The following is a 21,622-nucleotide window of genomic DNA, read 5'->3' as shown; positions in this document are numbered from 1 at the left end:
CTTTTTTTTTTTTTTTCCTTCAGCAGGGCTGCTGTGTCATCCCAGAGACTTAGGCAAGGTTTTCCTTGTAAGGGGTGATTCTTAGGCCCCAAGTGGACACATCATAGATAAAGTGTGCAGGTTCTATCCTGAATATATGGCACTGGAGACTCTCTTTTGGCATCAAGGAAATACCCACAAAAGGCTTTTCTGTTCTTGTTGACAAAGTGGCTAAGGGTTATGCCTGCTGAGCTATCACTGACCCAGCTTATGAGGCTTTGAAAGCATTTCCGAGGTCTTTTAGAGCTAAGTGCTAGGAGGATGCATTGCTCCTTTCACCCTCAGTTTTCTTTTCTCCATATAGAAAACTATTTAACTGACAGTACTTCCATTATAGCTTTGGCCACCTGGAAGCTCAAAACTAAATTCTTGGCTCAGGCATGGCAACTGTGTCAAACCTCAAAACAGCAATCACTAGAGATAGTTTTTATGGCATGTGTCGTCTGTTCCAGATGCTGCTGTCTGTCCTTTATCTGTATCATCCCTCTGAGCCTTAGTGCAGTAACCCTGTGGAAGGTACCACTATTTAAATATAGGGAGGCTGAAGCTCTTTGAGGTTAAACCTCTTGCCCAAGTTTATATAACTAGTAGGTTGTAGAACTGACATTTAAACCAGTTAGTCTGACCCTAGAGTTTATGTGCTTGAACACAAACTTCTACCACCTCTGCTAGGGACCCTGATTGCCTGGATATTTTTATTCTTCATGGTTATCACTTTTATTTTTTTAAGTATATCTTTCCTACCATCCTGATTTTTTTTTTTTCATTTGTATTTTGCAGTGTCTTCTGGGAAGCTGCTTGAAATCCTTTGTATAAGCAAGTCTTCCCGTGATGAATGCACTGCCCTGATCTTAGTAAGGAATGGAAATCCCACACGCCAAAGAGTGGGGCCTGGTCTGCCCCTGGGTTCCCTGTGGGTGCCTGGATGTGTCTGAGCTGGAAAAGACACAAGACCAGGTGGGAAGTTCTCAGGCGAGGTCTGGGAGAGTTTTAGCTCCTCCTCACTCTGAGGATGTTCCTCAGCATGACCAGAAAGACCAAGGTCAGCGGAAAGACTGGGTAGCTCTCCCAGGCCTTGTGATGACTTGGGCCTGGGAGAGCCAGGGAGCCCAGCCTCCCATGCCTGAAGTTCTTTCTTTGCTGTTTTCTGAAGGCAGGTGAAGCAGAGCTGGCTGATCCAGAGTGAACCACAGCCCTGAGAAGGGGAAGTGTTGCCCAGCTCGCTCTCTGTTATGGCCTGTGAACCACAGATGGACCCCAGCGGGGCAGTCAGCTCTTTGCCTGCTTCCTCCCTTACCTCCTCCCCTAGTTGGAATGCCCTCCCTGGAGGAAGCCCTCCTGGCTGGGGACAAGGTAAGGTCATGGCTCTGAATTCTTTTCTAGCTACTCCCCCAGGATGCAGACCTGGACTCACATAATATGATTGAGGAAGGGGAATGGATAGGCACAGAAATGCCTTTAGGTGAGGGTGGGCATTTTGGGATTTGTTTCTAGGCCATTTTCTGTCATTTCTACCCATTCTCTCTATCATTACCTCCTTAAATCAAGCCACTATCACCTTCTCCTTTGATCCCTGCTGTAGCTTCCTAGCCGATCTCTCTTTGCGTCTTAAATCCATTCTCTACGTGACATTCAGAGAGAGCTTTTTTAAATGCACAAGCAACTGTGTGTCACTTTCTGCTTCAGTGTTTCCCATTGGGGTTAGCACAAAGATCTATCATTCACCAGCTTGCAAGGCCTGGCTTAATCACTCCTGCTGCCCCTGGTTTTTGTTCTTGCTATGCTGTCCTGCCTCAGGGCCTTTGCATCTGCTGTTCTTTCTTCCTGTTATGCTTTTTTCTGCCTCCTTTCCCCTGCTTAATCTCAGAATTCAGTTCTGATCTCCCTTCCATGGGAATTCTCTCCTGATAGCCCAGCCTAAGTCAGGACCCTCATATAATCCTACTTCTCCCCATAGCACCTACCACAGTCTTAATTAAATGATTACCAGTGTAATAAAGTGTTGAATGTCCAGCTTCCCCACTAGAATGTAAACTTCACAAGGACAGGGGCTCTGTCTTGTCTTGTTCAACCAAGGAATAGTATGTGCACAGGGCTTGGCCCATAGTAGATGCTCAAGAAGTATTTTGTCGAATGAATGAATGAATGTCTGGGCACAGGTAAGAGATGGCATTCCTGATTGTGGGATTCATAGAAATGTGGGTGGTTACTTAGATGATTTGAAACTCAACTACTTAATTAAAAAGTTTTTTTTTTCTTTCTTTCTTTCTTTTTTTTAAAATTACTAGGAAAGCAATACACACACACACACACCAGTATAGTGAAATGGAATGAAACAATTTTCCTTCAGAACTTTGAAGACATTGCTCTATTGATTTTTGGCAGGCCAGTTCTCATTATTTTGTGGTAAATTGCTCTCCCCATGCGGATGCACGCACACGTTCTTTTTTGGTAGCTTTTCAGATCTTTTTCCCTATCTAGGTGTAAAAACAAGTATTTCTAAGCGGAGGACTTGCTGTTCTCACTTTAAGGAACAGATTAGAGACATTATTGCCAAGAATCCAGGAACTCATGATTTAGAAAGCAAACAAAGGCACCGTGGGGAGTCTGCATTGCTCAGGCAAACACTTTGCTCAGTGTGCAAAGAGCCAGCTTGGCTTGGGGGCGGGTCACATTCTCCCTGTCTGGAGTTCAAACCTACGTGGGCTTTCCATTCGGTGCTCCGAGATGGTGCGCTAGTCTGAGCCGCATCCAGCATGACTGCCTGCATTTTGAGCACTGCCTTTTCTCCTCGCTTCTTCTCTTCTTCACTTTCATTTCCCTGGTAACATCGGGCAAGTTCGTTGGCCTTTCAGAGGCTTGTTTCCTTTTCTATGATAATGGTATCCACCTCTTAGGGCTCTTGGAGGATTCAATGAAACCACCACTTGAAGGCTAAGCCCCTTGCCTGGTTGTATATAGTAAGGGCTCAATTCCTGGAGGTTATTCTTATTTTCGTCTATTTCTGCTTTTCTTTTTGTCTAGTTTTCTTCATTTGCTTATTATTTTCAAGTCTAAGTTTGTAATTTTATTTTTTCATACTTTTATGAGGCCATCTTAGATCCTTTTGGGAACACTGTGGGAGGGTAAAAACAAAGATAAACACATCAGTCTTGCTTTATTATTACTTGCGAATTCTGACATGCTTGCTTTTAAGTTATGACAACAATAGTGGCTGGTTATTCTGCACCCATTTGGTGCCAAGTGCTTTATTTTCATCATCTTAATTATTTGCAAAGGCCTTTGCAGTGGATATGGCCATCCTCTCAGTGGCTGGCCAGGGATTTAGATGGCTTCTTCAAGGTTATTCTGTTAGTGAGAGGCGGAGTTATAGTTTGAACCCCAGATTAGCTAGCTTATGCTTTTGTCTGTAGTCTCTCTACTCAGAACTGAAGGAAGGTTTGGCTTCCTTCTGCCATCATTCCTCCCCAGGCCAGGGGGAATTTCAGCCCAGAGCTTTCAGTCCAGCTGGCCTCAGTCTCACAGTCTGACTTAATCGCAGCCATGCGGGGAAAGAGTTGAGAGCTGTTGTAACTAGCCTGGGTTGATGTGGTGTGTTTTTTGAGGTAACACTTAACTCAGTTTATGCTTTTAAGATGTTGAGTGAGTTGCAGGTACACTGCGAGGGGTGACCGGTAAGTCAGTACATGAGTTTTCTATGGTTGCCGTAACGAATTACCACTGACACAGTGGTTTGCAAAACACAAATTTACCCTCTCATAGTTCTGTAGGTTACGAGTCTGACACTGGCCTCACTCAGTGAAAATCATCTCGGCGTCAGCAGGGCTGCATTCCTTCAGGAGGCTCGGAAGAATCTGTTTCCTTTCCTTTTCCACCTTCTAAAGGCCTCCCACATTCCTTGGCTCATGAGCCCTTCCTCCATCTTCAGAGCCAGCAATGATCTGTCTCTCTGTGCGTTTCTCTCCCTGTCACATCCCTCCTGAGGCTTCTGCTACTTCCCTCTCCCACTTTAAGGATCCTTGTGATTACACTGGGCCCTCCCGGATAATCCAGGATCATCTCTCTATGTACAGCCAGCTGATTAGCAACCTTAATTCCATCTGCAACCTTAATTCTCCTTTGCCATCTACGGCAACATATTCACAGGTTCTGGGGAGTAGAGCAGGGGCATCTTTGGGGATCCATTGTTCTGCTTACCACAGTGGGTTATCTCTTGCTTAGACTCTGAGCCCACTGGGGGAATGCAAGAGTTACTTAGTTAACCAGTCCTCTAATAATAAATGTTGCTACATTATCTCCCCAATGTAGTTAGTTGTTCAGTCTCTGTTTAAATATCCCTGTGATGGGGAGCTTACCACCTCCCATTCTGTATGTGGACAGCTCTCACTTTGGGTAAGTCTTCCTTGTCAGCTTACAATCCCTTATTTTTTATTTTTTATGCCTACAGCACCTAGTCTTCCTAGGTGGTCTCCCATCCAAGTACTAACCAGGCTCGGCCGTGCTTAGCTTCCAAGATCAGATGGGATCAGGTTCAAGGTGGCATGGCCGTAGCAGTCTTCCTTAGATGGTCTTGCATTGTAGCCTACTGGCTTCCATGCACTGGCCTCAGTTCTGCCTCCTGGGGGCTTTCTTGTCAAGTCCAGTTTTTTTCCTGTAGGGATTTGAGGACAGCTACCCTGTCCCTACTTGCCTTGAGAAGGTTCTTGTGGCCAGAGGCAGTGACGCCTTCGGGGTCTGGGCTCATCCAGAATAGTTATTGCTCAGTCAGACAAAGCTTCTGGTCTGCTTTCAGAGCTCCGCAATGGCCAGGTCCTCACGGTTCTCCGGATTGACAATACCTGTGCCCCCATTTCCTTCGATCTGGGGGCTGCAGAAGAACAGCTGCAGACCTGGGGCATTCAGGTGAGTGCTGGTTTTCTTGAGTCCTTACCGTTTTCCCTTCCATCCATCCATCTACCTGTCTGTCCATCCATCTATCCTTTCATCTGGTTATTCACAAAATATTTATTAAACACTTACTATGTGCTCGATGTGGTAGGGGATAGAAAGAAGCTGTATTAGAAATGGCTTCCCAATTAATTCACTTAACAGGTGTATGTTTTGGGGTGCCTACTCTGGCCAGGCACTTAGCTGGGCACTAAGCACTATGGAGGTGAGTGGGCCCCAGTGCCTGTGCTCACATGGCTTCCAGAGCCCAGCAGGGGAGATGCTGCAGTATAAGACTGTAGAAGGCATTGAAGCCCTTCATAGGAGAAAATGATAAACCTGCCTGAGCAGGGACAGTAGTTATGAAAGCTTTGCAGAGGAGCAAATACTTGATCTGGAATCTTGAAAGAAAAGTGAGTTTGCTGGGTAGACAGGAGGAAAGGCGTTTTAGGAGAGGAAAGGGTCCATGAATTCATTAGCTGATAATACAATACCTTTTAGCATAATGATCTGAGGCATAGGCTTCACAGATCCATAGTTCTGGATGCAGATCTAGCTCTCTTGCCCATTGTCTGTGTGACTTTAGGCAGGTGACTTAACCTTTCTGAGCCACACTTTCATCATCTGCAATATGAAGGCGATATTGATACCTATTACATAGGGTTTTCTGAAGATTAAGTGAAATAATGCTTGAGGAACACTTGCACTATCTCTGGCACGTAGTAAATCAATAAACTGTAGCTATTGCTGTTGTCATTAAATACCCATAGCTGTGGTTCTCTCCCAGAGCCCGCAGCACAGTCTGGCCTTGCCCTGCACTGCTCAGGGGGCATCAGTTGCGGATGGGGAGGATGCACTACTAATTTTACCCTGAAGGTTTTATAGTTTATCTCTTTAAAACTGAATTGCATTATTGTTTAAAACAACATTTTATCACCATTGAAGGGAAACTTTCCAAATTGATAATACTAAGTCCACATCAGCACCATAGCTGGTTTATCTTCCCACATTTCCTTTCAGCCTTTATTCAGAGGAATGTCTTTCTTAAACACTTGTCCTCAGTGGGGTTTTCTTAACCAGTGAACAGTTTGCACACTGTTCTACCATGTTCCTAAATAGCATCTTTAATGGTTAAATTCTGTTTCTTAAGCGATCCACTCTTGTAGGGCCTTTATGTGCTACAGCATTTTTGTTTGAACAGGAAGATGTGAGTTTTCAGTACTTTGGACTGTGTTAATAATTATTGATATTGCAATATTGATAATAGCACTTGAGTATCGAATGTTTACTGTGGTACGAGCGCTGGGCCAGTATGTACATACACTTAGATACACATATCTAGCCAAGTAAAATATAACCGACTGTGGTAGGCAAACCAAAAGCCCCCAAAAAGATGTCCAGATAATTTGTATATATAAAATACATATACTTACTGTATAATACATCGATAAGGATTGCATATGTATTATCTTATTTAATATGCACACCACTCATACAAGCTGGGTCCTCTTATCCTCATTTTTCAGAAGAGGAAACAGGCTCAGAGAAGTAGAGTTACTTTCTCTAGGTCACACAGCACATAAAAGGTTTAGATTCAGGACTAGCTGACTCCCAGGCCTTAACCATTAGGCTACCCTGGGTCTGCTGTGAGGTACTGAGCCTTGGGCTACAGGGATCCATCCACAGGATGTCCTCCTGTATCTCGAGCTGTGCCACCTCCCTCGTGATGCCCGACCCTTCTTGGGCCGGGAGCTGTGTCTCGTGATTGCCATCAGTGCTCTGAGCTCCTCACTCTGCCTTCCGGTCTAGCCCAGAGAGTGTGCCTGATTCCCCTTCCACATGATAGTCATGTGAACTGGAATTGACGTGGTTGCTGGTAGGAAGGAGACGGAGAGGGGTTCTGTGGCTGATAGATCTCTTTCCCTGGGGTGGCCAAGCAGGTCCCGGCTGACCAGTACAGGAGCTTGGCCGAGAGCGCCCTCTTGGAGCCCCAAGTGAGAAGATACATCATCTACAACTCAAGACCTATGCGGCTGGCCTTTGCTGTGGTAAGGAGGGAGGTGGGCCCACACTGACCCTGTGGTGGCCCGCTCTGGCACTGCCGCATTTGGCATCGTGGCCTGGAGCCTATTGGTGCGTGTAAGGGGTTTGGAGGCTGATGGCTCGAATGCCTGGAAGAAGGCAGTACACATGGACCCAGATTTTGATGTAAGAGGGAATTTATGGCAGAGCGTTGTAACAAGGTCTCTATGTAAAGGATGGAGGCAGGGTTGACTGAGGGTAGAACTTGGGATTGGGGATTTGCAGACCCACCACTGAGGCTCTGGACTCCGTATCTGGCTTTGGTCAAGACTTTTTACCTCTCTGGAACATGGTTCCCCCATCTGTTCAACAGATATGTCCATGTCAGCTCTAACCATGTGTGTGTGTACAACCATGTATATACATACATATAAACATGCATATATATGGTAGAGCCAGTATTTGGATCCAGGCAGTCTGGTTTCAGCATCTTAACCACTGTGATTTGCTGCTCCCCTATGTAGATAAATAGCACTCCCGACCCCCACGTCCTGCTTCTCAGGAAAGGAAAGAAATGGCAACTGTCTTTTATAGGCTGTTACACATATTACAACCCTTATATCAACTCTGTGAAGTAGGTATTCACCCCATTTTACAGATGAGGACACTGAGGCTCAGAGAGTTATTATAACTTGTCCAGGCCACATTGCTGTTGAGGGATCAGTGTGGGCTTCTGTCTCAAATTTCTCTCCCATACAAGCTCTCTGCCCTTTTCTGTTTTATTTAAAATCAGGGCAAGCAGGGATTTGGAATAACCATTCAAACCCTGTTCCTCTACCTTCACTTACGATCAGGGAAGAAGGGCTCATTCTCACAGGCCCCCATCAGTCTCTTATGGGCCCTGCGAGTTCTGTGAATCCAGGGAGGTGACAGAAGTGTCCAAGGGTGTCCCCTTGAGTGGAGCTGCTTCACTTGAGGACTGGCATTCCTGACCATGGTCTTGCCCCGGCTTCTCGCAGGTTTTCTACGTGGTAGTGTGGGCCAACATCTACTCCACCAGCCAGATGTTTGCCTTGGGGAACCACTGGGTGGGTGTGCTGCTCGTGACCCTGGCAGCAGTGAGCCTGACCTTGACTCTCATGCTCATCTTCGAAAGACACCAGAGAAAGGTGAGACATCTGGAGACCCCAGCCATACTCCCTCCAGAGGGGCTGTATGGGCAGGAAGATCCCAAATCAGATTTTTCTCTATAAATTGCTCCAACCATGAAAATTCACACTGGCCCATGTGCCCAGTGACTGAAAGAAATCAAATCACATGTATGATTAAATCCTCTCTGTCTTTGCTATCTAATCCCTGCAGGGTGTTTTTCTGGAAGCAAGCTGTGTTTTGAGAGAGTCTGGGATGGGGGAGGAGGGCACTGACAGCCAATATTTGTAAGGGATTTTGAGTTTACTGAGCCCTTTCATGTACCTCCTCCCCTTGGATGCTCACAAGAGTGCTGTGAGTGAGGAGGGACTACTGAGCACAAGGTGCCTGAGGCTGAGGGTTGGGGGAGGTGGGGAGGCCCTGACTCAGGAACTCTGTTAAAAATCCTTTCTCATTTAATCCTTGCAATGACCTGTGAGGCAGAGTGGATGGTCAGAGGGTTTAGGTAACTTGGCCCATTCCACTGTGAGTGGCTTAAAGCCTGAGCCGTCAGATTCCCAGTCTCATTCACAAAGGAGATTGCTGCAGGTTCACTAATTGTACTCTGCTTCTTCAGTGTCCAGCTTTTGTTACTTACTGAGCACTTTGTATGCGGTCGGTCATCCATTAAATGCTCCACCTACGTTAACTCATTAAACTTCCCAGGAAATCTCTGGGTAGAGATCTTCATTTTACAGATGAGAAACCCAAGGTTCCAAAAAGCTCAAGGAGTAGTCTAAGGTCATGCTGCTAATAAATGGCAGAGATGGAATTCAAGGCCAGGATGCTCCGATTTCAAGCCTCATTTTCAGTCAGTACCCAACTGTATTGGTATTGCATGGCTGCTGTAACAGATCACCATCAATGTGGGCTTGAAACAACACAGATTTATTATCTTACAGTTCTGCAGTTTAGAAGCTTGACAGAGCAGGGCCACATGCTCTCTGCAGCTGCTGGGGGAGAATCTGCTTCCTCGCCTCTTTTAGCTCCTGGAGACCACCTGCATTCCTTGGCTCGTGTTCCCTTCCTCCATCTTCCAAGCCACCAGCGGCGCTCTAGTCCTTCTCACGTCTTTGAGTCTTCTGCCTCCCTCTTCCACTTTCAAGGCCCCTTGGGATTCCACTGGGCTGCCTGAATAATCTGGGACAATTTCCCTATTTTAAGGCCAGCTAATTAATAACATTAATTTTATTTACAACTTTCCTTCCCCTTTGCTGTATAATGTAACATGTTCACAGGTTCTGGGGAATAGGACTTAGGCATCTTGCAGGGGCATTATCCTGCCTACCACACCTCTGCTGTCTTTCCAGTGCTTAGGAAGCTCCTCTAGCACCTGGCACAGAGCTGGCCTTTGAGATTTTTAGCAAACATTCCACTCTTGCCTGACTCAGGAGGAGAAGGTGGGATGTTGGGAACTGAGTTAATGGTTTGGGGTATGAGTTCCATTTAGTGTCTGCGCACATAGAGACGAATAGGAACTTTATGGCACAATCATTCTGAAAAATTTCTTTGTTGAGCTTTGCCTCAAGGCTGACAAAATAATGCTGCCTTGGGCTCTGTCAAAGCTTTCATGGCCCTTGTGCTTGCCTATAAAAAGTTAATTGAGCAGGTTTTTCCTGCAGTAAGAAACTTCTCTTGGGGAGGGGGAAAAAAGCAAAGTATATTCTGCTTTGGCAGGAGCAAGCAAAATATCTGGCACCTGGCAGGTGGTACAGGATGCAGATATAATTAATGCAATTCAGAGAATGCCTCCTCTGGCTATCTGCCTCTTATTCTCCCTTCCTTCCTTGTTCAGCTGGTATTCATGAGGCCCCTGCAAGTACCAGGTAATGTGCTAGGCAGGGGGCTCAGAGATGAATAAGACCTTGTGCCTTTACCCATAGGTTCAGCATGGAGGTCCTAGGCACTCAGTGGCACTTCTGTCTTCACTGTTTGCTCATTCAGGGAACCTCTCTAGAGTCTTTTCCTTCCTAGAAATGACCGCCATTTAATGAACACCTACTAAGTGCTCTGTGTTTGGAGCCTGATATCAATGATGACCAACTACAACCTGACAAGGAGGCAGGATACCTCTTCCATTTTCTAGCTCTGCAACCTGGGGTAAGGCCTTAACCTAACCTGTCAGGGCCTTAGTTTCCTCATCTGTAAAATGGATAATAATTGTGACTCCTCCACAACATCGTTTGGAGAATTAAGTGACTTAATATATGCAGAGTACTTATAATCATACTTGGTATACAGTAAATGCTCAGTAAGTATTAACTATTACAGTTATTGACTCCGTTGGCCAGTGGAAAAACTGAAGCTCAGAGGTTAAGTAATCAGTCTGTGGTCACACAGCCTCCTCAGGTCTTGCCTCAGCTCAAGGACTTCTTCCTCCTCGGATCCCTCATCACTCAGGACCATGCAGATCCCCCTTCCTGAACCTTGTCCCTCCTGTGAGTGTCCTACCTCCATCACATAGCATCCTTGAGAGCCTCACCATTTTGCACATGCTTCCTGTTTGCCCCTTGTTTGGGGCATTAATATCCATTCTCAAAACTGGAAGTTTTGTGGAGGCAGGCAACATCCTGCCTTGTATCCCCTACAAGGTATAGCACATTGCTGGGCACATGGGAAATTCTTAATAATATTTGTTAGTGGCCAACATGGTACAATGGAAAACACGATGAATTCAATTCAATAACCTCATCATAATGATATCGAGGGTTTATTCTTCCCAGTGTTCATTCACACGGGTGAACTCATTCTATCCTTGTTATAACCCTTAATATAAGGGGGTGTTATTATCACTAATTTGGAGATGAGAAGATGGAGGCAGAGAGGTGATGCATAATTTGCCCCAAATCAGGACTGGAACCTTGGTGATACTGGTTTCTGAAGGGTGAACAACCCTTATGAACATTCTAGGCAAAACAAAATATAATCATCCCTCGGTTTTCATAGCAGTGGCATGTCCGGAAAATTCAGGATATTTTAAACCCATTAAAAAAATACTTTAGGTTTAGATGTAAAATGGAGTTAGATTGGCCTGTTGGAGAATTATAAGTGATTTTTCACCTGCGTTCTCACACAGTGGGATATTGGGAGTCCAGGTGGGCCGAGAGACAGTTCTTCTGCATGTGGGATTGTCTCTCATGGGAAGGCACATGTTTAGCATCCTGGTCCTCGTACCTAATTGCCAGCTTTGCTCATCCCTGAGACAACCAAAAGGGCCTTCTCATATTTCCAAAAGCTCCCTATAGGAGTTCTGATCTTTTTGGGAACCGTGTCATTGATTGGGCTGTCTTCTGATTGCATCTCAAAGTCCTTGGGGGTGTCCTCCCCAAACCAGCACTTTGGGTCCAGACACTTTTCCTCTCCCTTTTCCTTCCTGGCCTGCTTAGCAGGTACTTGTCAACTAAATCTATAGCGTCATTAGTTTAGGTGGGAAAAGAAGGAGAGGAGTCCCAGAGCCCTGCTCTGAGGGCCAGATACTGTGCTAGGTACTTCGGAAAGTAGGTGCCTTATAGACAGAGTAGCTGCTTTGCTTACCCAATAAATGCTCAAACCCTCCATCTCCCCTGCGCCCCCGCCCTGCTCCCCACAGATAACTATAGCACCTGTGTCCCAGGCACTGGGTTAAGTGCTTCACGTACACAATCTCAGTTAAATCTCACCACATCCCCAGGAGGCAGGGACACTTTTTATCCTTATTCTACAGCTGAAGAAAGCAAGACGCAGGGAAAGGTCATAACTTGTCCAGGGCCACACAGCCGGGAAGTAGCAGAGCTGGGCTTCAACCTAGGGCTGTCTGACACTATTGAATTTATTATCTCAACAACTCCACAATCCCATTTTATAGGGGAGGAAATGGACACGTCTTGAAGATAAGGTTTGTCCCCTGGTGTCTAGGGGTGGGACAGTGCGTGGCTATTGCCCAGGCCCAGGAGCTCCCTGGCCGCGTGGAGGTCTGGCCTCAGGGCTGGCATTTGTCTTATAGGCCAACACCAACACAGACCTGAGGCTGGCGGCTGCCAATGGAGCTCTCCTGCGACACCGGGTGCTGCTGGGGGTGACAGACACGGTGGAAGGCTGCCAGAGCGTGATTCAGGTGCTGTCTCAGAGTGACCTCTCCTTGAGGGCCCCCTTTCAGGCTGGGCTGCTGGGGAGAGGTGGCCCCTCGTTCTCCCGGTCTGCACAGTCTCTCAGAGTCCGCTGATGAGACGGCATCAGCAGCCTGTCCCTTACTCCCTGCTCCGGTGTTCCTTCCTCGGGGGTCCTGGGTGGTAACCAGCAGCCCAGAACCTCCATGGGACAGAGCTGGAAGGGAGGCTCAGAGACTGTCCAAGCCTCACTCCTCACTCAGTATTCATTCAGCAAACAGATGGGGTCACACAGTGGGTCTGGGACATAGCTGGGGCTAGGTGAGCGCCAGGTCTCCTGCGCCTGGCTGGGCTCTTCAGGTGAGATTGCTAAATCTCCTCAGCACCAACATCTGCCTTCTCACTAGTCATCAACCCTTGCACAGTGGGAGCCCTGCCGTGGGCGTGTGGCTGGGACCTGAGGAGAAGCTCTCTGTGACATGATGTGCTCATCCCACAAATACTTACTGAGTGCCTAGTATGTTCCAGGCACTGTTCTAGGTACTCAGGCTGCAGCAGAGACAGACAGATGTATGAGGAGCCGTGTGTGTTTGGAACCTAGCACGTCTGAGATGGTGTAGGGTGTGACAGGAATCTTGCCTGGCACCAGGAAGTGAACTTGAAGGCATCACAAGATTTCTGGCAGTTCAAGTGTGACACGGGAGATTGGGAGCTCCTTGAATCTAGAAGTTCTTTCAGCCTCATTTGTCTCCGAACGCTCTCGATGGATTGGCAAACAGGGGTGACTTGGCGACTGTTAGTTGAAGGCATGGATGGATGGAAGACTCATGAATGGACACATCTTTTAAAAATAATTGGGTTCTTTCTGTTTCAAAATAGCATCTTGGGTTGAGGTGACACAATATCTTGGATTTTTAAAAAAATCACTGGGGATGGTGTGGGTTGGGGGATGGAGGTGCCCGGGGTGAGTAGTGGGTAGGAGGAGAGATGAAACAAGCGAAGCTCTGATGTGGTAACCATTGACCAAGGTGGTTAGCTGGAAGTTAATGCTTCATTTGCTCTACTTTTGCGTATGTTTGGAAAATGTCATAATAAAAAGGTTAAAAACATTTTAAAAATGTTCCCTTGGGGATGACACAGTGAGAGAGACTAGTCAGCAAGAGGGGCGTGATCTTGGGTCTCATGGGTCAGCCACTGGGAGGAGGGTGGCTTGGGATCCAGAGGAAGTGGTCAGTGGATGGAGCTGTGGGACATGGGCCACCAGTTTCTTGTAGAACTTGGGTTGTGATATGCGGCAGCTGCGTGGACCCAACAAGATGATGTAATGTGTGAATGTGGAGGATTTAAGCCTGACTGAGTTTACCCCGGCCTTCTGGGGACTGTTGAGGTTGTAGAGGAAGGGGAGGTAATAGTGAGGTGAGGATTTCTTACCCCACACTTCTCCCCTGAGAGCACCCAAGTTCATTACCTTGACCTAGCTGTGGGCAGTGGGGGGTGATAGCTCTGAAGAGCTTCACTCATTTGCATGTTAGGTTCCAGACAGAAGGTTACCTGGCCTCTGACGATAAAGTGGTAGCCCTAGGTGGATACCTGATGCCTGGGATGTTTTGGAGTCTCTCAGATGCTTAGTGACTTGGAGATGGGCTGTAGCCATTTTAAAAAGAGTTAGCACACAAAGCCATTTTTCTACAGGCCATATAAAGGAGAGTTCATGTGTGGGAGAGAGCAGAATGGCATGCTCTTGCCAGGGACCAGGATAAACCCAGTGGTCCTCAGAAGGGCAGGCCTCTGGTATGGAGGCAGGAGGTGGAGGATGGTTTCACAGAAGGAGAGTTCAAGGTCAGGCTGGCATTGAACTTCACTGGTCATGGCTTCTTCTCTCCCCAGCTCTGGTTTGTCTACTTCGACCTGGAGAACTGTGTGCAGTTTTTGTCTGACCATATTCGAGAAATGAAGACTAGCCAAGAGGTAGGATACCTTAAGTGAAAAACCAAATAAACCAGGAGGCCAGATTGCATTATGTCAATGTTGAGAAAATGTCTAAGGAAAACTTACTTAGAAGTAAGAACCACCTGTATGGAATCTGTGGTCCTTTTGCCTAAGGAATTAAGTCTTTTAACTAATTGCATTTTAACTAATCTCCTCTTTTTTTCAGTAATTGTATTTTCTACATTTCCTATAGCGAGCATGTATTTATTTATATAATAATAAGTAATAGTAATAATAATAAAGATCTTGGCAGAGGAAAATACCACATACTTAGACGACTTTCACTTGTTCAAAATGCCTTCCTACCACTTATGAAGATCAGGGAGCTCTTGCTCTGGTTCCACAGATGAGGAAACTGAGGCTTTGAGAAGCTCTGTCACTACCTGTGGGCAGTCACAGAGCTGGTTGGTGATGCTGGATTTGGGGCCCAGCCCTCCTGTCTCTGAGCCCTGGGCTCCTCCCCTGGGATCAGCCAAAGTCGGTCTTGAATTTAGAATTGTGGTTTAGCCCTAATCCTGGCCCGTGAGCTCCTGTATGGCTTTGGGCAGGGCCTTTGAACCTCAGTTTGTGTATCCACAGTGTATAGATAAAGATACCTATGTCCCGGGCTGTTCTGAGCAGCAAATGAGAGCATGGAAGGAATAGTGCTTTAGAAACCATTAAGGACCCTACTTTTGTAGGGAGTTACCTGATCTTAACAATGGGACTCAGTTCCACATTCTCCCAAGGTCTGTAGAAGGTCCATCCATCCTCTGTGGGTCTGCAGCTCAGGGTGTGACTCAGCCTCCTACATGCCACCCAACTTAGGGCACCATTCAAGCCCCTTCTCCATTTCCTTTTCAGTCCTTGCTGAGAAACAGATTGAGCCAGCTCTGTGTCGTCATGGAGACTGGGGTGAGCCCCATGACGACAGCAGAGGGTCCTGAGAACCTGCTAGAGGAAGCTCCTCTCCTGCCCAGCAGCCCTCATCCCACGGAGAGACCACTCCTGCAGACTGAGCTTCACCAGCTCGTTCCCGAGGCCGAGCCGGAGGTAACAGGCATCTGGGCCAGTCAGGGCCACCTTCTGTCATGAGAGATTTACGAAGAGTCCGTCTAGGGGCCTCAAGTTGTAAATTCCAGGGAACATGGCTTTACTGAGTTGGTGGAGACCATACAAATCTTCTAGCCTAGTAGTTTTCAATATTTTTTCCCCTCATCCCAGCACTTTGAAAAATAGTTTATTGGAGTCGTTTTCTACTTACTGGGTTTTTCCCTCTCCTTTTTAAATATCTTAGATATTTTTTTGGTAGTTCCACTAGATGCGTAGTTGGGTATTGATAGATCTTAGCCTACCTAACCGTGAATATCTTGATGAACATTTGGATCATTTTTTAGTCTATTTATCCATCAATCTATCATATATCTACCTATCTACTTAAACTGCAGTTGAATGTTTAAGTCTTATATGCATCTCTGTTAAATTCCAGTTCCTCCAGCCCCAGAGTTCTGTTGGGTCCTGCCACCTAAGCTCTCTGTTGGGTTTGACCCGGTGCTGGTAGACCAGAAATCTCATGTGGTTTGCTGCTTGTGCTACCCTCTGCTCACCATGAGGACAGACCCACTGTCTGGGAGACATGCAGCGAAAGGTGACCTTAGGCATGGTTGGATGCAGGAGAGCACTTGTATTTTCTTTTCAGCCAAGAGATTTGGGGATTAAAGTTTCAAACTAGCCTGGACTTTCCTTTTTGCACTGGTGGGGAGTGGGAGAGGCCTACAAATAGGACTATTACAAGAGAAAATAATAAATATGTGAATGTCTTCACTTGAATCCCATTGACTTTTTTTTTAAAGAGCAGAAAAGATTGATAAGGTCACATACTTTATTGTGACACGCAAGTCTGGGTTTATGCGAAATAGCCTATTAAATATGATGAGTCTTTTAAATTATTTTTTCAAGTGCATTCAAACCAATAGTAGTACAATTTTATGTCATGAATATCAAGTCTCAGTGTGTGTGGACGTGTTTTTAAAGTAGCCGCCCTTATAACTTAGTGAGGGAAAGTATAATCAGCGCTCAAGCCTCAGCGTGGACCGGATCATCATATTTCAGTAGGAAACCAGCGCCTGTGAAAGACAGTGAATTAGTTATAACGACTTCTTACATTTTAACAGCTTTTTATCATGCATAACATTCTTTAGCATGCCTTCTGAGGTATGGATTATTTTTCCTTCATCTAAGATGGATAAAATAAGCTTCCAAGAATGCGACCAACTTGCTCAAAACAGAACAAAGGAGAATGTGGCAAAGCCAAGGGCAGGAGCCAGCCTTACTAATGCTAAGTGGGCCAATATTCTTGCCACAGTTCTTTGCTTCTTACATTATTGATTTTAGAGTAAATGGGTCAGAAGACCAATCTGAGTTAGTGAGGGGAGGGCTATTTGAAGTTTTCACTATTTTTTTTAGCACAAAGGATAACTTGGAGGAAACACTGACCCTACAGAGCTAGGTGTAATTTTTGCTTTTTTTGAATAATGATCGTGCTATGATATTGATGACATTCAATGAGCACTGGGTATTCAGCTTTCTATCTAGTAGTTCCTTTAATCTTTACCTGAGCCCAACCAGACAGATGCTATGATTTTCCTTCTTTTACTGATGAGGAAATGGGCTTAGCAAGGTGAAGTGACTTGCTCAAGGTCTGTCACAGGGTGGCTGAGCTGAAATTTCTGTGTGGCTTTTTTCATTTGAAAGCCTGTTCTTAATCATTGACTCTACCAACAGAAACAGCCTCCTGCAACCCACACCCTATTTTATTACATTCAGACTGGACACAGTTTGTAATACAAAAGACCTTCACTGCCACGTGTAAGGAACTGAAGCATTTTCCCTAGAATTCCAACTGCCAGCCCAGTGGACAGAACTTAGAGACCAAATGTGTTAATAAGAGCATGCATTAAATCTGATTTTTAAAATTCTTTCTTTATTCTTTTTGATGGTTTAATGTTTTTCATTATAGTGAAATATCCATAATGTAAAATTTACCACCTTAACCGTTTTTCAGTGTATGATTCAGTAGCATTAAGCACTTTACATGGTTGTGCAACCATCACCACCATCCAGCCCCAGAACTTTTTCATCTTCTCAAACTGAAACTCTGTGCCCATGAAACACAAACTCCTCCTTCCCTGACCCCTGAAAACCACCGTTCTACTTTCTCTATAAATTTACTGCTCTGGGTGTCTCATATAAGTGGAATCATACAGTAGTTGTTGTCTTTTTGTGATAAATCCAGTTTTTATAAACAAACTGTTTATATAATAGGAACACTTGTCTAAAGAGATCCAGCAGGTACCTTGTATGAATTGAAGAGTCTTGTCATCACAGGGCTATTCTGCTACCTGCCCCCATTCACTAGTGGTTTTCTCTAAGTGCATTACCTTGACTTCACGCACTTTACAGATTCACAGACATTGGGAACTGGAAAAAGCGTGTGCATGTGCGATTGGCTGGTATAAATCAATGCTAATTTCTCTAGTGCTTTGAGGCTCCATAGCTTTTTTGTGCATATCATTATCAGTTTTTGGCAGTTAGGTTACCTCCCTCGGAGATGAGGAAACCGAGGCCTCAGGAGCCCCACAGAGCCAGTTGTAGAGCAGGGGTTCCAGCCCAGGCATCTTGCAAACATCCCAGGTGAGGGCCTGGTTGGGTCCTTCCGGTGAGCATCACTGCTGGTGCAGGGCTGTGAGGACCGCTGGGCTTCCCCTCATGCATTAGCTGTGTCTCTGTGGCCCTCACTCTGTTTCCCTGCCTCTTCTAGGAAATGGCCCAACAGCTGCTGGCAGTGTTCGGTGGCTACTACATCCGGCTCCTGGTGACCTCCCAGCTCCCTCAGGCAGCAGGAACACGACACACGGACTCCCCGAGTCTTCCATGCCCCTGCCAGCTCATAGAAGCCCACATCCTGGGAACAGGCTGCTGCCCATTTCTGGCCAGGTGACCCAGGGATGAAGGTACTCATCTTCCTCCTAGACTGAAGGTGAAAAGTCAAGGATGCCTCAAGAGCCCAAGGTGGATGATGGCAAGCCCTAGCTGAGGAGAGAACCATCTGAAGGCTGTCAGTCATGTCAGCAATGGGGTGTCGTGCTCACTTCAGGACCCTGCTTGTCAACATTCCGTGGTGACCCCCAGCCTTTCCAGAAGCAGATGGTTGCCGACCTGGTCCCAGTCCAAGCTACTCTCCGTGCTGCTTAGAACCATGGTCCTAGTGGAAGGGCCGCTCTCCCACCCCTTTCATTGCCTGGACAGCCCAGTGAATGTGAAGATGGCCAGACTAGGCTAAATATGTCCAAAGTCTGGTCTCAGATGATGCTTCCATCTCTAGCCCCTTCATGTCAGATGGGGAAACGGAGGCTCTGGGAAGGCGCTGCTCTTTGTGGCATTACTGTGGGCCTCTAAAATTATAAGACTGCCTCTTTCCAGTCTGAAGAAAAGAAGTCAGTTCTCAGAATGTTCTCCCCTTTTAAGTTTTTCCTCTATGCTTTATGAAAAACAGTGTACCTGTGCTTGTTGTCTGCCAGTACACAGGTTTCTAGGAGACAGAGGAAAGAAGAAAATGGTACATAACTGTTCATGGGACTATTTGGAAAAAACCCATTCTGTCTGATTTGAGGACTTATTTTATTCAAAGGCATGCATGCTTGTGGTTGTGGTTTTTTACTGCAGATGTAGAGCAACAGGCCTGTTTCCTGACACACCGTCCTGGAATGAAGCATGATCTGTCACTCATGGAGTTCCGTGAAGAGCTCAGAGGTTCCCAAGTTCTCTGCTCCTGAATAAGTTTGAAGACTCACTATCCATAGGTCCAAATCCAAAAGCTCTATCCTGGCACTTAAAGGCTCCACATTCCCCAAGATCTGGCCTTCACCTGCAGTTTTGGCTTCATCTTTACAAAACTCTGTCATGAGTTCCAACTTTTTCCTGGACTGCCATACCTATTCCTTTCTACCGATTGGACTCCTATGCATGCGTCAAAGCACAGTTTTATTTATCCCTCCTTCAGGAAGGTTTTCAACATAGCCAGCCCTCTTCCTCTCTGCCTCCTTTACATTCTTGATGTAGCTGCTGCCTTTACTGATGTTTTGTTATTGATTCTATTTTCATTTCGCGTGCCTGTTTTTCTAGCTCATCTATAAACTCCTCAAGGACAGAGACGGTACCTGATACTTCTAGGCATGACCTGGTCCTGCTAAGGAAGAAAAAGATCCTGTGGATTAACTGTTTTGTCATCTCTGTAGTAGCTTTTGCAGATTGCTCTCTAAACTCAGTTGAATGATGAGGTTGGCACAGACCTGGGTTCTGGCCCTGAACTGCCCCTTCTAGCTCTGTAACTTTTGGCTGGTCCTCAGTTTACCAATCTAATTAAAAGGTAGATTGGGTGATTCTTAATAGCTCTTCCAGAGGTGAAATTCTGGAAATTTCCAGTTTTTCTGCTGTATGCTAGCCCCTGGCCTGTCTTTCTGTTATGCCTTTATTTACATTTGGAAAGGTTCTATAGCCCCACATTGCTGGAGTGTGCCAGATCTGATGCACCTTGGGACAACAACAGTGGCCTAGCTATCAGGAGACCTGGATTCTCTGGGAGACTTAGATCTGTTGCTTCCTAGCATTGTGACTTTGGCTAGGTCACTTAACCTCTCTGTGTTAGTTCACTCCTTTATACGTGGATCTGGTGAATGCAAAATCTAATGCAGTCAACTTGCCTGCATTATGAGTCTGACTATCGCTTCCTCTGGGCCAGAGAAGAGAAATCGTGTGTAGATATGCCCTTGAAAATGGCCGTTTCAGGCATTTCTCTTTAGTCAGCTTTGAGTGCAGCTTTGCTCAATGAGAATTATTCATGAAGGTGATTCCTGTCTTTGTCACCTGCCGCAGGAATTGTGGGCTGTGAATGTGATCAGTAGAAGCCCATAGTTACCATCTAACCATAAAACCCTGCTAAGTAATAACAGAGTATAATAAAAATGTGTTACATGACAAAACAGCAGTTTTTTTCCATTTTAGGGCTTAAAGAACCCGTGTCCTTTCCTGCCTCTCCGGTCTTCACTTTCTGACGGCCTTGCTGGCCGGGGCATTCAGCTGTGCCCCTGAGGTACATGTCTTTGCAGTTTCGCCTCAGCTTTCTCATTTAGAAAATTCTGTGAACTCTGTCTTGCCGACATCACAGGGTTGCTGTCAAGATCAGATTCCATGATGAACATTTACTGTAAATTTTTTTTTTTAATTTAATTTTCTTATTTTCAACACCCTAAGTTTTAAGGCTCTGTGTGATTGACAGCCATTGCATTGCAGTGGAGAAGATGGTGCAGTCATGAAGTGGGAGTGAAGGGAGTAGCTCAGAGCTTCGATTCTAGAGTCACATTGATTCAAATCCAACTTCTGCCTCTTAGGAGCAGTCTCCTTCCTGTCCTTAGGTGTCACTCCTCGTGTGGAATGTGGATAACAGTATCTACCTGGCAGGTTATTGCGAAGATAAAGTGATATCAAAAATGTAAAAGGCTTGCAACTTGGAGTTGCAAGCTCTAGTAAGAGCTCAATAAATTGTTGTTATTAAAAAAGAATCTCTTACTATGTCTTGTATACCATAGGTGCCCAGTGTATATTTTTGTTGACACAGTAGATCATTAACAGTTAATATTTATTCACTCTGCAGCAGACCTCAGTTACTCTAGCATCATGGGGTGTATTTATGTGAATTAAAATCCTAGTCAAATCTTTTCAAAATTCAGCACCAGGGGACAGTATAGCAGTATACCATAAGAGCGATCTCGTGACTTTGGGTCAGATGCTCGCCCTCACTGTTCCTTTTCTACCTCAATTTCCTCATCTAGTAAGGATAGATAACAGGTAAATTAATTGAGACGATTGTGTGTAAAGTACAAGGCCATAGTGAGGGCTCCATCAAGGAGTCTGTGTTTTCTACCTGTGTCTATTAGTGTAAGCTTTTACTTAAGTTGTGCAAATTTGTATCCTTACTGATTTTAGTTGATTGGTTCTATCATTGACCAAGGTAGGAGAATCTCCAACTATGAGTATAGACTTTATTTCCCCCTTTTACTTTTGAGAAAATTTTTTAACTCATTTCTCATTTGCCTCGAGAATACTCACTGGCAGCGCTTGTGGCTGCAGCATTTACCCTGAGATAACTCGTAGATTACAGTTCTAACCTTACCCCCAACGTTTGCCATGAAATATCTTGCTTTTATTAATTTCTCATTGCTCTAGTATATTAATAGTCTTTGGAAACAAATAACATCATTCTGTTTATAGCATTGTTTTTAGTAGTGGTATTTCCATTTACAAAATATAGTAATTCTAGATTGCGGAAAATGTCA

The 21,622-nt window shown here is 45.5% G+C and overlaps 1 protein-coding gene and 1 pseudogene across 13 annotated transcripts in view; one reads left to right on the top strand and one right to left on the bottom strand.

Annotated features, from left to right (window-relative positions):
• The window catches only part of TMEM268 (transmembrane protein 268), a 24,449-nt gene extending 3,601 nt beyond the window's left edge, over positions 1–20,848 (top strand). For 4 of the 13 annotated variants that reach the window (XM_039866789.1, XM_039866787.1, XM_039866790.1 and 1 more), the window contains 9 exons: positions 820–996; positions 1,193–1,392; positions 4,832–4,941; positions 6,903–7,013; positions 8,007–8,156; positions 12,158–12,268; positions 14,148–14,228; positions 15,093–15,281; positions 18,049–20,848. In XM_039866789.1, coding sequence (XP_039722723.1) covers positions 1,272–1,392; positions 4,832–4,941; positions 6,903–7,013; positions 8,007–8,156; positions 12,158–12,268; positions 14,148–14,228; positions 15,093–15,281; positions 18,049–18,228 — 1,053 coding nt within the window. In that variant the 5' untranslated portion in view covers positions 820–996; positions 1,193–1,271 and the 3' untranslated portion in view covers positions 18,229–20,848. Of the gene's footprint in view, positions 1–819; positions 1,082–1,192; positions 1,393–4,831; positions 4,942–6,902; positions 7,014–8,006; positions 8,157–12,157; positions 12,269–14,147; positions 14,229–15,092; positions 15,282–15,717; positions 17,922–18,048 lie in introns of all 13 variants that reach the window. The other 9 variants (XM_039866793.1, XM_039866795.1, XM_039866791.1 and 6 more) reach the window with 7 other exon arrangements.
• LOC120605865 (uncharacterized) lies at positions 4,478–4,592 on the bottom strand (annotated as a pseudogene).
• Positions 20,849–21,622: the final 774 nt, after the last annotated feature.

The sequence above is a fragment of the Pteropus medius genome, unplaced genomic scaffold (genome assembly GCF_902729225.1).
Source record: "Pteropus medius unplaced genomic scaffold, Ma_sr-lr_union100, whole genome shotgun sequence".
In the NCBI taxonomy this organism is placed as follows: domain Eukaryota; kingdom Metazoa; phylum Chordata; class Mammalia; order Chiroptera; family Pteropodidae; genus Pteropus; species Pteropus medius.
The sequence above is the reverse complement of the archived record's forward strand: the minus strand, read 5'-3'. Positions and strand labels throughout refer to the sequence as shown.